This window comes from Sander vitreus, chromosome 8 (assembly GCF_031162955.1).
Source record: "Sander vitreus isolate 19-12246 chromosome 8, sanVit1, whole genome shotgun sequence".
NCBI classification, from domain to species: domain Eukaryota; kingdom Metazoa; phylum Chordata; class Actinopteri; order Perciformes; family Percidae; genus Sander; species Sander vitreus.
In genome coordinates, this window is record NC_135862.1 from 16,503,087 (window position 1) to 16,517,593 (window position 14,507).

Sequence of the window (14,507 nt, forward strand, 5' to 3'; positions counted from 1 at the left end):
TTTAGAGCTGTCCAATTGTAATCGGGTCACTCACTTTAACATAACATTCAGAAACTGGTCAAAATGTTTTATTATTTTTAGTAGTTTATGTAATCTCAATGTTTTTGTTGTTATATAACATTACTGTCAGCATGGCCAGATTAACCTTTGGTTGCCCATGGGAAATAAAAGGCTGTTAGGCCAGTATTGATCACCACTGCCCACCCAACCTCTCCCATGAACCTCAGACTTGTGGGGCCCTGGGGCAGTTGGCACCCTAAAGTTTGACTGTCAGAAGTGAAAAGCTGATGGTGATTTCACAATAGGATATGTTATTTAAGGAATCATGTCCTAAACAGAACCTGGATCAGTGCCCAAAAAAATTAACTATTTGTGGCGTAATTCTGCAAACAGTTTATTCAAGGAAGTTTTCCAGAAAAACATTTCATTGTTATTGTTGAATGTACTTCAAATACAAGAGATTTCTGATTTCATCACTATTTTTTTGTGAAACCTTACTATCGTTTACTATTTTGTAAGGAGGACATTGCAAACAATCCAAATTTGTACATCCTCATTATTAGGACAAAGTTTCTCAAACCTATAAGATGATGTTCAGGAACTTTCTTGAAAAACATGAAAAGTGTTTTGTAAAATTACCAATACCACAAATAAACAAGAACAGGAAACCATTAGTGTGCACTGTCGCAGGTTTGCTTTAATCGAGCTGTAAACAATCTACCCAATATTGTATAGTCGGAAATCAATACACATTCTTTCTACTGATAATAACAACTATTAGCCTATGAAAGGAAGTCCCAATATAGCCTGACATGAACAGACAAAAAATATTATCACTATCAGGCAGATAAATATAGAAAGGACAAAACAAAACACGTTGTTCTATCTGGGGACAAACAATTGACAGCTTGTCAGAGCGAACAGAGTGCCTAATCATTCGGCTCGTTCGAGATGAGCTGCGACTCTTTACAGTTTCAGCAATATGAATTTTGATTGGTCATCTCATCGACTGTTTCAATTGTGATTGGTCATTTTCCTTTGCGGAGTCTATTGTGATTGGACAAGTCGGTTTTACTCCACGCCCTCCAACCAAGGGAGTGAAATAACAACAATTCCCTGTGGCTCCCAACGTACTAGCTATTTAACTAGCTTAGGGCTGTAAATTACAACATTTACTAACTGGATCTAGCTGCAGCATAAGGGAGTTTTTGTATTGTCAAATAATGCCAATTTAGCGACGGTAATGTTAGCTGCAACGAAAAAGTGTCCATTATCTCAAAGACAGCATGTAAGTAGGCATCATTAACAGAATATGAACGCCAGTCATACACAGTAGACATTTAGTTATTTTGTAGTCATTAATATCTGAGTGTAAACTTTGTCTAACCGTTGGCCAGCGTTAGCCCCACTTGACATAGCTAGCTAGCTAGCTGCGGACGACGGCCACCGTAGGTATGCTTCCTTCCATGTTAGACTCGCCGTGGAACATCTCGTTTGCAGGTTGTGGCTTCCTCGGCATCTACCACATCGGTGTTGCTAGCTGCCTGAAGGAACAGGCTCCTTTTCTGGTACAAAACGCCAGGCACATATATGGGGCATCAGCTGGAGCTCTCACTGCCACTGCTCTGGTCTCTGGAGTATGTCTTGGTAGGTATTTTTTGGGTGTTTAAACATGTCCAGGAGAGGGAAAGGAAGCTAGAAAACAGACAACTAGGGTGCTATACTCCAGTATTAAGTTTAAAATGCTTATGCTGTAAACTGCTAAAGAACAAGTTCAAATGTAGCTTTTTAAAAGTGATGTCAAGTATACTACTTAAGTAGTACTGATGTAGTAAACTGTAAACATACTCTGTTGCAAGTAAAAGTAAAGTAAAACTACCACCAAATCGTAAAGTATTGGTACTCATTATGCAGAATCGCCCCTTTATTTTTTATTTATTTTTTATTTATTTTTTTTACAGTGGACTATAAGGTTATATACTAGAAACGGATTATTACTTTTGTTATATGCATCATTTTAATGTTGTAGCTTGACGAGGTAGAGCTCATTTTTATATCCTGTAGAGTAGTTTAATCTGTAACTATGTAACACATTTTTTATATGTTCATCTGCAAAGTAACTAGTAATAATATTGCCTTCTGATTTGTAGCAGAGTAAAAGAATAAAGTAGCATGCAATGGTAATAGTCAAGTAAAGTATCTCAAAACTTAGTTGCATTCCACCGCTGGTAGTTGCATGAACCATTGCCAAAGACCAATATGGCATCCTGATCATATCCATGTTAAAATGAAAATGCCATACCAACTAAGCCCTCTCCGGTTCAGTGGTGCTCTTCAAAGTGATAACCATCTTTTTCTCATAAAGACACATGTTTAAAGCTTACCTTACAAGAGGGAAAAAAGTTTCATGGAAACATAATGTCCTCCTGAATGTTCTGTAACAGAAAACAACTGTAGGCCATTATGTAATTCTTGCTTTTCCAAATATAGTTGAGTACAATATCTAATAAAAAAATCTACTTAATTAAAGCTGCAATGCCTGGTTTTATAATCTAGATAAAGTACAGTTCCATTAAGAACTTTATTTATCCCAAAACTTCCTACAGGATAAGAAGATTATATCTTCATCCAATCATTTAGAGTAACAATCTGTCTCAATGTCTTCACAGGAGAGGCTGGTGCAAGTATCATCAATGTTGCCAAAGAGGCAAGGAAGCGATTCCTCGGGCCCATGCATCCTTCCTTTAACCTGATGAAGATTGTGCGACACATGCTGCTGCGCACTCTGCCAGCTGATTGCCACCTTGAGGCCAACGGGCGGTTAGGAATCTCTCTTACCCGAGTGACGGATGGAGAAAATGTCCTGTTGTCGCACTTTAACAACAAGGAGGAGCTTGTGCAGGTGGGATTTGAGTCTGAGTATATTTCTCTTAGTTATTATCCTATTATAAATAATGAAACCAGATGTCAGGATACAGTTGGTTTAATATCTCAACACTGATAATGTGACAGTATTGGGGGGGGCATATGTGGATTCAGAAGCAAATGATATAGAAGAAGATTTTGAGACATGATCTTATTATCTTTAATAATGTGGATATGGTAATTAGTCGATTGATCAATTAAGTCAATATATCAAGAGACACACACTCTGGTTTCAGCTTTTCATATTGTTTTTTGTTTTATGTCATTGTAATTGAGCATCTTTAAACAAATCAAATTACATGATTTTCACTATTGTCTGACATTTTATAGACAAAACAATCAGTTAATAGGAAAAAAATAATCTGCAAATGAATCGATCTAATAATAGGCTGTGACTGTTAATTTGACTCAGCTACAGTAATGTAATGTCACTGTAATGCATCCTTTAAGAACAGAAAAAGTCAGCATTTAAGTTACATCATGACATTGTGATAACTAATAATATATAGTTTTACGCTGAAATATCCACATAATATCAATATATCACCCAACTGTAATTCCCCCTCCAACAATTTGTCATAAACGTTTTGTTTCTTATATTATCTCTATTGTTATCTAGGCATGTGTCTGCAGTGCCTACATCCCAGTGTATTGTGGCCTCATTCCTCCCACACTGCAAGGAGTGGTGAGTAGATCAATATTATTCAGCATGTGGCACTGTCCTTATGTTGTCAATATTCTATATTTGGTCTAATGAAAAGAAATGACCTTAATTACTTTCTTGGATTTAAATTAAGGACTGTACATTAGGTATTGCTGTTGGAGAGGTGTAATGACCGGTCTACCTTGTACTGTATTTCCTCTCATTGTGTTTTGTTGTTGTAACATTTGGCACTTTCTTCATCTGTACTGTAACTGCCCCGATCAGAGGCCTCCCTTCCTCAAGAATGTGTTTGTTCTGAATGGCACATGTGAGGAAACAATGATTATAAAATTCAGAGAGTGCCCTAGAGTCAGTGTTTGTCAGCTATCTCAAACTAAAGGGAAAGCAGAACTTGTATTTTTTATTTATTTTGCTGGACATATTTCTAGCGCAAAGGTTTTCATGGCAATTTAATTGAGCAATACCAGCGCTCCCACCCTCCCTCTGTGGCCTTTGTGACGGCTTTTAATGTGCCTGTGTGTGCACGGCCAGAATGTGAGAGTGGCAGAGCCAGATGTGACCACCATGTTGGTACAGGCCTTAAGGTTGTTCTCTTCTCTCTGACTCTCAGTGGCTCAAATTCAAAATCAGAAAAATGATGTCACTCTGGTCTTATCTGTTAACACACACCATGCCCTTCACCTCACTGACAATCATTAACCAATACACAGGATATGATGTCACTATTATCATATTCCGTGTGATGTTTGCTCTGTGGCCAAATATGATTTACAGTCAACATTTTGTAAACATTGCTTCAAAGAAGTCTCAGTTTGTCCTGATGCTAATATTGATCTTTATCATTCAGCGATATGTTGACGGAGGAATCTCTGACAACCTGCCGCAGTATGAGCTGAAAAATACCATCACCGTGTCCCCGTTCTCTGGAGAGAGCGACATCTGCCCCCGAGACACTTCCACCAACATGCACGAGCTGCGATTCACCAACACAAGCATCCAGTTCACTCTCACTAACCTCTACAGAATCTCCAGGGCACTTTTCCCTCCAGACCCAATGGTAGGTCACTTGATTACAACCTTCCTGATCCACACATCACACACACACACACACCCACACACACACACACACACACACACACACACACACACACACACACACACACACACACACACAGATTAATTATTAACACAAATTAACTCAGTGGACTTTTTGTATGTGTTTGTTTCTGAGTGCAGATTATGAAGGCCATGTGTAAGCAGGGATATAAAGATGCTCTACACTTTTTAAAGAAGAATGGTAAGAAACAGTGGTTTACTTTTTTTTTTTTCTATCCTCCAAATCATGTTATGCTCTGTTCAGGTCAGTAATAACAAGCTTAATTGATTTTGTGTCCTCTGGCCAGAAGGTACTAGTATGTACACACAGTATCATCCTGATATGCTATCAGAACCTGTGCTTCCTGTGACCATTTCACCAAATCAATAGACTGCTTTTGCTTGTGATTAGACTTTTGTTACTCCTTACTCATTTGTTTGTTCATTTATTTGTTTTTGGCAATTTGTAAGCACATACTCAACATGGTATTACAAAATCCCCATTTACAAATGTGTTGATTATTATAAATGACTTGAATAATTTAACTAATTAAGACATTACATCACCACTGATCACAGATAAGGAAAAGATTTTGCTTCTGTTTTCAGGACTGCTTCATTTCAATGGACCTCACAGAGACAGGCCCCTGCTGGCTAATAGCAAAGACAATGAGGATTATAAAGATGAGGAGGAGGACAATAACAATGATGAAGAGAAGGAAAAGCCACATGTGGAAGATGGAGCAGTGATGGTTCATTTCAGTTCCTCAACAGAGAAGCAGTTCATTGAACACCTTCCACCCGCCCTGCACAAAGGTAACACAGAAGAACAAATGAAAGGAAGTGCAAGAAGAATAAATAGTTGTGGCTTCAAATCTAGCCTTTTGTCACTGTCCTGCAAAAACCAAATGTCAACTTTTCATGGGCTAAGAAAAACAGCCCTGCATTAGCTTCTTGAAAATGCATTTTTCAAAGAAATCAAATGGGTTTTCAAATTTGGACATGCACGGTACAAGGACAGCAGCACTATGTACTATGAATTACATGTTTATACTACCACTGACATCGTCAATGACTATATCCACATATATGCAACTAACGATAATCTTCATAGTCGATTAATCTTTCGATTATTTTCTCGATTAATCGATTAGTTGTTTGGTCTATAAAACGTAAGAAAATGGTCCAAAATGTTGATTAGTGTTTTCCAAAGCCCAAGATGATGTCCTCAAATGCCTGGTTTTGTCCACAACTCAAAGATATTCAGTTTACTGTCACAGAGGAGTGAAGAAAGTATTCACATTTTAGGAGCTGGAATCAGAGAATAATTATTATTATTATTATTATTATTATTATTATTATTATATATATATATATATATCTTATTTTTTTTTTAATGACTCAAACCGATTAATCATTTATCAAAATAGTTGGCGATTCATTTAATAGTTGACCACTAATCTGTTATTCTTTGCAGCTCTAGTCAGTTGTAATGTAAAGTATAATGCTTTGAAGTAACGCATACACAACAGTACTATGACACATATTATGGGTCGTTTTCTGACCCACCTTCCATCCGATAGTATTTCCCTTTTCAAACATGGATTGGAGCAGAGTACAACTTGTGTACATAAGGAAATGCTGTATTTGCTTACAAGGACAATTATGTCCATCGGGCTGAAAGTGGTAATGTGATGTAGGCTACATGTTTTAACTTATATCTCCTGTTTAGCTCACGAACGGTGTTGCATAAAGCAGGTTTATTCTGTGAATAGTTAAGTAAGTTGTAAACGTTGTGATCCTTTGCCTCCCTCTGCAGCTCTAGTTGAGGCCTGCGTGGAGAGGAAGAGCTTGGCGCAGTCGCTAAGCAACCTGCTTCCTGTCAGGATGGCCTCAGCCATGATGCTCCCCTACACTCTCCCTGTGGAGTCTGCTATGTCCTTGACTCTCAGGTACTGTAGGACTTAATTAAAGCTGGTCCTATTCCCTCCTTATTTGATGTGCACTCAGAATAGTACTACAGTATAGTACATTACTACTTCAGTATGTCTACCTGGGTCTTATGTTTGTAGTTGTGTACAGCAAAAGGCATTGCCATATTGTGACCAGAATCTTTAGAATGCTTTTATTGATTAATGGAACTGACTATCCTGTAACACTAACACTGTTGTCCATAAATACATTAAAACAGCAGAAAACACTGGACAGGCCTTCTGTGCTGATCGACTAACAGTGACATATCTCATGTATAGACTTCTGGAGTGGCTGCCTGATGTGCAAGAAGATGTGGGATGGATGCGAGAGCAGATATTAAAAATCCTACAGCATGTTCTTCGCCAGGCCTCCAAAAGCATTTCCCAGCAAGTATCTGCCAGGTAGGTGCAGTTACAACGACATATAACTTAAAAAGATTCAAGACATTTCTGCTATATGTCTACAAAACTGCAGCTACTTGTCTTTTTAAGGGATCTTTTAACATTTAATCATGCCAGAATACATTAAACGTCAGGTCTATACGCTCTGTGATGGATCTAGCTGCTATCTACAGTATGTAAACCTGGCCGGGCACTTGGGGGCAGCAAAATGAAGTTGTGAACACAACATGACATATCATCAAGTTGATAAGTCAAACTTGTTAGCAAACTGTTGCTTATTGCACATCCAGCAGTTACAGAGCAACATTATCATTCATTTGGAGTCGAGTTTCTGTCCACCTGATATATGTCCAATACTCACTCTCTTTTAGCTCTGTTTTTGTTCTCTACCAGCTCTTAAGGTGAATATTTGGCTCTTTAGCTGCTAAATGCTCCACTATGTTCACCAGCTATAAGCTATCTGTGTCTGTCTGCTGTTTGGTGCTCAGCAAGCTGAGCAACCATAACCATAGAGACCAAAACAGTGAAGTTGCGAGCTGGACAAACAATGAGCTGAAACTCACTTTAAAGCTTTGTAAAGCAAGGGAAGTTGCAGAGTCAGGTGATAATTCTTTGTAGGTCCATCACTACGATGAACAAGCGACCCCTTTTACATTGTCTCACTGTCATTTGATACATATGCTATGTCCCAATTCAGGGGCTGCAACCTTCGGAGGCCACAGCCTTCGAAGATTACCTCAGACGCAGCCGTCGAAGCGCCTCTCTTGTCTCCGAGACCAGGAGAGCTCCATTCAGCTCACAGCAGGGTCTTTGAGCATGACTGGCCAGTCAGATATCTAGCTACTCCCACAGAGCTAGCTGGCGTCAGGCAATTTATGGAGCTTCTACACTCCAATGCAAATTTGGAGCAAATTTTTAATTGACCATACATTTTCATAACACTGCCTGTATTCGACATCTACACAGTTAATTTATCACCTAAAACATTCTCAGAAGTGAATTAAATAATGAAATAGCAGACAAAAATTGTAATAAAAAAATAAATAAAAATAAAATCGGTTGTTAGCGTTTGGGTTGGCCTGTGCTTCTGTTTGATGGGAATCCTGGGGCTGTGAAGGATACAACAGTAGGGTCCTCCGAATTCTGTAAAAGGGGGTTGCTTTTGTGGACTGCATTTGAAGAAGCCTTCGAAATTAAATTAAATGGGACAGCCTTCGTCGCGCCGGTGTGACGCAATCGGTCAACGAATGCAGCCTCTGAAGGCTGCAGCAACATGAATTGGGACATAGCTATAGTTACAGAGATACCTATTATAGTCACTTTAATAACAATAAGTGAACTAGTTACAGTTGTCTGCTCTTTGACACTTCTTACTCTAGGTTTTCCTGGCAGCTGGAGCTGCAACACTACCAGTCACTCCCATCGCAGATCAGCTCAACCAGCCTGTTTCCCAGCTGGGTGAATGGGAGCAGTTCTTCAGTCCTGGATGTCTTCATGCGTCTCAACCAGTACAAGAGGCAGCTGCTGTCTGGAGTGCTGTGTCTCAACATGGATGTGCAAGGCTCCTTCAAATCTGGATCGATGTCCCCGGATAAGAGCCCTCCCTCGATCCTCTCCCCTGAAGGCCTCACAATGGTTGTAGTTGATATTCTACCTGCTGCCAACTCGGAGAAACCATCAGCAGCTCCTAAGAGCTTCTGATGGGTTTCTGCTGCAGATGCTGCAGCCCTAAGGTTCAGACGTACTTATTCTATATCCAGGAACATTTTCAAGTCATTTAAATCAGAAATTAACATATGTTTAAACCCTGGCATTTAGATATTTTTAAGATGCCAGGAAGACATTCGAAATCTAATCAGCCACTTTGTACAGTGGTTGGAAATGGTAATAATGTAGCATATTTACACTTACTGTGTATTAAAAATGTTTTGACAAGTGCATGACACTAAAAATAAGTGTCTGTAGGTCTACGAAAGTGCTTTTAAACTTGCTCAAACATGAATTGCAGGGCGTTACAAACAAAAATGCACACTTGAAATAGCATTGTTAAAATAGGCGAGTGTTTTATGTTTTAGTGGAATTTAATCAGACGAGTATTTAAGCGCAGTGTTACTCCTGTATCTGGTTATGAGCTCACTTCTGACCAACAGTGGATGCACCAATCTGTTTGTTGCAGGTAGTTACTCCATTTATTTGATGCAAATGTCAATGCATTATGTGAAAAAATACATAGTCTTTGTGTTCTAGGTTTATATGAATGTGAATGTCTTTACAATTATTTATAAGGAAATACTGCTCTGTTTTCCCACTCAAAGAAACATGTTTTTATCATCTTGATTTACTAACATGTAAATTTCAACTCTTCAGATTTCCTTTTAAATCTACATTGTATTGAATGTCTGCTTAAAAATCACAAATTTTACATTTTAATGTAAACAGTAAATAAGAAATTGATTATATTTTCATAATCCAAAAATCTGTTTAATATGAATTGCACTTTCCGAGTTTCATATGTAATCAGTTTAATATGAATTGCACTTTCTTAGGTAATAACCTACCTGTTTGAATGCTTTTCTTGTACTATATACTACAAGACATTATAACTGTTGTTGTGCCTTGAACTTCAATGAAATAATTGCCAAGTGAATTTAACATTGTCAAAGGGTTCCAGGGAATAATATTTATGTGATCACTAAATAAAATGGTATTGTTTAACATTAACTGCAGCTCATGTGTGTGTTTTCTTATTGCTATGAACAACAATCCTACATTAGCCCGAAAAAGCTGTGACTTTCAGTGCACACAGAGCAGGGAACAGTACACAGCCAAAACATTAACCAAACATTGAATCAGGGACTTTTTTGGGAAGCTTCCAAATGATCCCAGCAAAATGACTTGTGAGTGTAAAGCACAGGAATAATGTAGCTTTTTAATGTACTGCTGGACACGGTTTGACACTAAAGGGGTAACATAAGAACTGTGAAATCTGAAAATTGAGATTAGAGATAAAAATAAGATTTCCTGGTTCAATCCAAAACTAGGAGCTGTGATGATAAAAGCTACAACTGTAATATCCACTGGCAATTATTTTGGTTTTGTAAATATAGTTATAGATATTGGAAATATGTATAAGACAAGATGATATAAGATAAACCTTTATTGATGCCCAGAGTGGAAATACGGTTGTTACTGCAGCACAAGAACAGAAATAAGTACAGATAATTAGAGATATACAAAAAAAACAATAAAAGGTATAAAACTAAAATAAGAATAGAAGTAAAACTACATAAGAGCAATTCAAAGCAAAAACTACAAGGTAAAAGTGACAGTGGTGTGTTCAATAGCGACATAGTCAGTACTAAGTAGTTTGTCAGTATATAGGTAATATGGAATTATAATATAGTATGTGAGGTTTTTCTGTTTGATATCATCATAAACTGAACATGTTTGTTGGATTGTTGGTTGATTTAAAGAAAACGTTTATTAACAAAAATTATAACATTTTCACTATCGTCTGACATTTTATGGACAAAACAAACGATTCATGGGAAAAAAATAATCTGCAGATTAATCGATAGTGACAAAAAATGTTAGTTGCAGCCCTAATAGTAGGTAATAACAGTTCATTTAACTCAGCTACATTAATGTCATTTCACTGTAATGCATCCTTTAAGAACATAAAAAGACAGCATTTAACATTACATGTCATTTAGCTGACGCTTTTATCCAAAGCGACTTCCAATGAAGTGCTTTCAACCTTGAAGGTGCAAACTCCAGACAACAAGTAGTAAGTGCAAGTACATTAGCTTTAAATAAGCAAAACTACAAAGAGCCATATGAAAGTGCAGCTTCAAGAAATATCTACACTCACCTAAAGGATTCTTAGGAACACCTGTTCCATTAATGCAATTATCTAATCAACCAATCACATGGCAGCTGCTTCAATGCATTTAGGGGTGTGGTCCTGGTCAAGACAATCTCCTGAACTCCAAACTGAATGTCAGAATGGGAAAGAAACGTGATCTAAGCAACTTTGAGCTTGGTTGTTGGTTGCCAGACGGGCTGATCTGAGTATTTCACAATCTGCTCAGTTACAGGGATTTTCACTCACAACCATTTCTAGGGTTTACAAAGAATGGTCTGAAAAAGGAAAAGCATCCAGTATGCGGCAGTCCTGGGGGAGAAAATGCCTTGTTGATGCTTGAGGTCAGAAGAGAATGGGCCGACTGAGTCAAGCTGATAGAAGATCAACTTTGACTCAAATAACCACTCGTTACAACAGAGGTGTGCAGCAAAGCATTTGTGAAGCCACAACACGCACAACCTTGAGGCGGATGGGCTACACCAGCAGAAGACCCCACCGGGTACCACTTATCTCCACTAAAAATAGGAACATGAGGCTACAATTTGCACAAGCTCACCAAAATTGGACAGTTGAAGACTGGAAAAATGTTGCCTGGTCTGATGAGTCTCGATTTTTGTTGAGACATTCAGATGGTAGAGTCAGAATTTGGCATAAACAGAATGAGAACATGGATCTGTCATGCCTTGTTACCACTGTGCAGGCTGCTGGTGGTGGTGGTGGTGGTGTAATGGTATGGGGGATCCCTTTCGCCTTCAGAACTGCCTTAATTCTTTGTATCATTGATTCAACAAGGTCCTGGAAGCATTCTTTAGAAATGTTGGCCCATATTGATAGGATAGGGTCAAACACAATATCAGTATGGTGTAATTACATCATGACATTGTGATACACACTGTAATATCAACATAATATCAATATATCACCCAACTGTAATTCCACCTCCAACAATCATTCCTCCCACACTGCAAGGAGTGGTGAGTAGATCAATATTATTCAGCATGTGGCACTGTCCTTATGTTGTCAATATTCTATATTTGGTCTAATGAAAAGAAATTACCTTAATTACTTTCTTGGATTTAAATTAAGGACTGTACATTAGGTATTGCTGTTGGAGAGGTGTAATGACCGGTCTACCTTGTACTGTATTTCCTCTCATTGTGTTTTGTTGTTGTAACATTTGGCACTTTCTTCATCTGTACTGTAACTGCCCCGATCAGAGGCCTCCCTTCCTCAAGAATGTGTTTGTTCTGAATGGCACATGTGAGGAAACAATGATTATAAAATTCAGAGAGTGCCCTAGAGTCAGTGTTTGTCAGCTATCTCAAACTAAAGGGAAAGCAGAACTTGTATTTTTTATTTATTTTGCTGGACATATTTCTAGCGCAAAGGTTTTCATGGCAATTTAATTGAGCAATACCAGCGCTCCCACCCTCCCTCTGTGGCCTTTGTGACGGCTTTTAATGTGCCTGTGTGTGCACGGCCAGAATGTGAGAGTGGCAGAGCCAGATGTGACCACCATGTTGGTACAGGCCTTAAGGTTGTTCTCTTCTCTCTGACTCTCAGTGGCTCAAATTCAAAATCAGAAAAATGATGTCACTCTGGTCTTATCTGTTAACACACACCATGCCCTTCACCTCACTGACAATCATTAACCAATACACAGGATATGATGTCACTATTATCATATTCCGTGTGATGTTTGCTCTGTGGCCAAATATGATTTACAGTCAACATTTTGAAAACATTGCTTCAAAGAAGTCTCAGTTTGTCCTGATGCTAATATTGATCTTTATCATTCAGCGATATGTTGACGGAGGAATCTCAGAAAAAAAATCACCTTAAATGGCCAAGTAATTGTAAACACATACAAGGCATTTGACTCTGTTTTTTTGTTGCTCTCATACACATAAATAGACATACGGCAACAAAGCTGAACAAGATAAACATTTTGGTAACATTTTATAATAATGGTACATGAATTATCATGAATTCATGCATGACTTCATGCATAAAAAAGCCTGAATTTATTCATGTAGTACTGAACTCTCAGTAATGTAGCATGATTAATAGCATATCATACATGACTTAATGCAGGAACAATACGTTAATTAATGCATCAAGTAAGGTATTTAATTCATCATGATTTCTGATTTATTAATGATGTTCATGTCTTCTTCATGAGTAAATCTGTAGTGAAAGTGACAGGCTAAAGAAACAGAATTGTGGTATTGTAATCATGACAAACTAAACATTATTTCTTTGTTAGTTCATCATGTTTGTGATATGACAGTATATACATGTATATTTGACAGATATTTACATGTTTCAATTATGTGTTTAACACTAAAAAATTTATAATTTACTTGAAAGGTGGATGGTTGATGTTACAGGGTGCACTGAGATTTATGGACATTATGGAATGGTCTCCCCGACATTTGTTAGTTTTTTTCCCTCTGTCGCACGTGTGTCGCATGCTGGAAGAGTTGAGTGTACAAATAAATAATTCAATACATTACATCTATACTATTTTGTCTTAGTTAGGAAAGTAATGTTTAGTTAGGAAAGTCTGGTGCCTTTAGTCTCTTCCAAGGAAGGTATAAGGTGGAAAGTACAGTGTATTATTAATTCAACAACGGTATCGGATCAGTATCGGGTATCGACAGATACACAAAGTCCAGGCATCGGTATCGGTATCGGGACTGAAAAAGTTGGATCGGTGCATCCCTAATTACAACCTTCCTGATCCACACATCACACACACAGAAGAATGGTAAGAAACAGTGGTTTACTTGTTTTTCTATCCTCCAAATCATGTTATGCTCTGTTCAGGTCAGTAATAACAAGCTTAATTGATCTTGTGTCCTCTGGCCAGAAGGTACTAGTATGTACACACAGTATCATCCTGATATGCTATCAGAACCTGTGCTTCCTGTGACCATTTCACCAAATCAATAGACTGCTTTTGCTTGTGATTAGACTTTTGTTACTCCTTACTCATTTGTTTCTTTATCTATGTATTAATGTTTTGGCAATTTCTAAGTACATACTCAACATGGTATTACAAAATCCACATTTATAAATGTGTTGATTATTATAAATGACTTGACTAATTTAACTAATTAAGACATTACATCACCACTGATCACAGATAAGGAAAAGATCATATTTTGCTTCTGTTTTCAGGACTGCTTCATTTCAATGGACCTCACAGAGACAGGCCCCTGCTGGCTAATAGCAAAGACAATGAGGATTATAAAGATGAATAGGAGGACAATAACAATGATGAAGAGAAGGAAAAGTTTCAAAGGTCTGGTTTTGTCCTCAATATCCAGTTAAATCTAAACTGAATAATCTTTGCAGCTCTAGTCAGTTTTAATGTAAAGTATAATGCTTTGAAGTAACGCATACACAACAGTACTATGACACATATTATGGGTCGTTTTCTGACCCACCTTCCATCCGATAGTATTTCCCTTTTCAAACATGGATTGGAGCAGAGTACAACTTGTGTACATAAGGAAATGCTGTATTTGCTTACAAGGACAATTATGTCTATCGGGCTGAAAGTGGTAATGTGATGTAG

General features: G+C 37.8%; 1 protein-coding gene across 1 annotated transcript; it reads left to right on the top strand.

The window, feature by feature from the left end:
- Positions 1–1,082: 1,082 nt before the first annotated feature.
- pnpla2 (patatin-like phospholipase domain containing 2) lies at positions 1,083–9,780 on the top strand. Its single transcript, XM_078257123.1, is given in 10 exon segments — positions 1,083–1,647; positions 2,670–2,902; positions 3,545–3,610; positions 4,437–4,646; positions 4,826–4,886; positions 5,294–5,500; positions 6,504–6,636; positions 6,937–7,059; positions 8,439–8,722; positions 8,725–9,780. Coding segments are annotated over 10 exon segments (1,536 nt in total). The 5' UTR covers positions 1,083–1,454; the 3' UTR covers positions 8,751–9,780.
- The last annotated feature ends 4,727 nt before the right edge of the window (positions 9,781–14,507 follow it).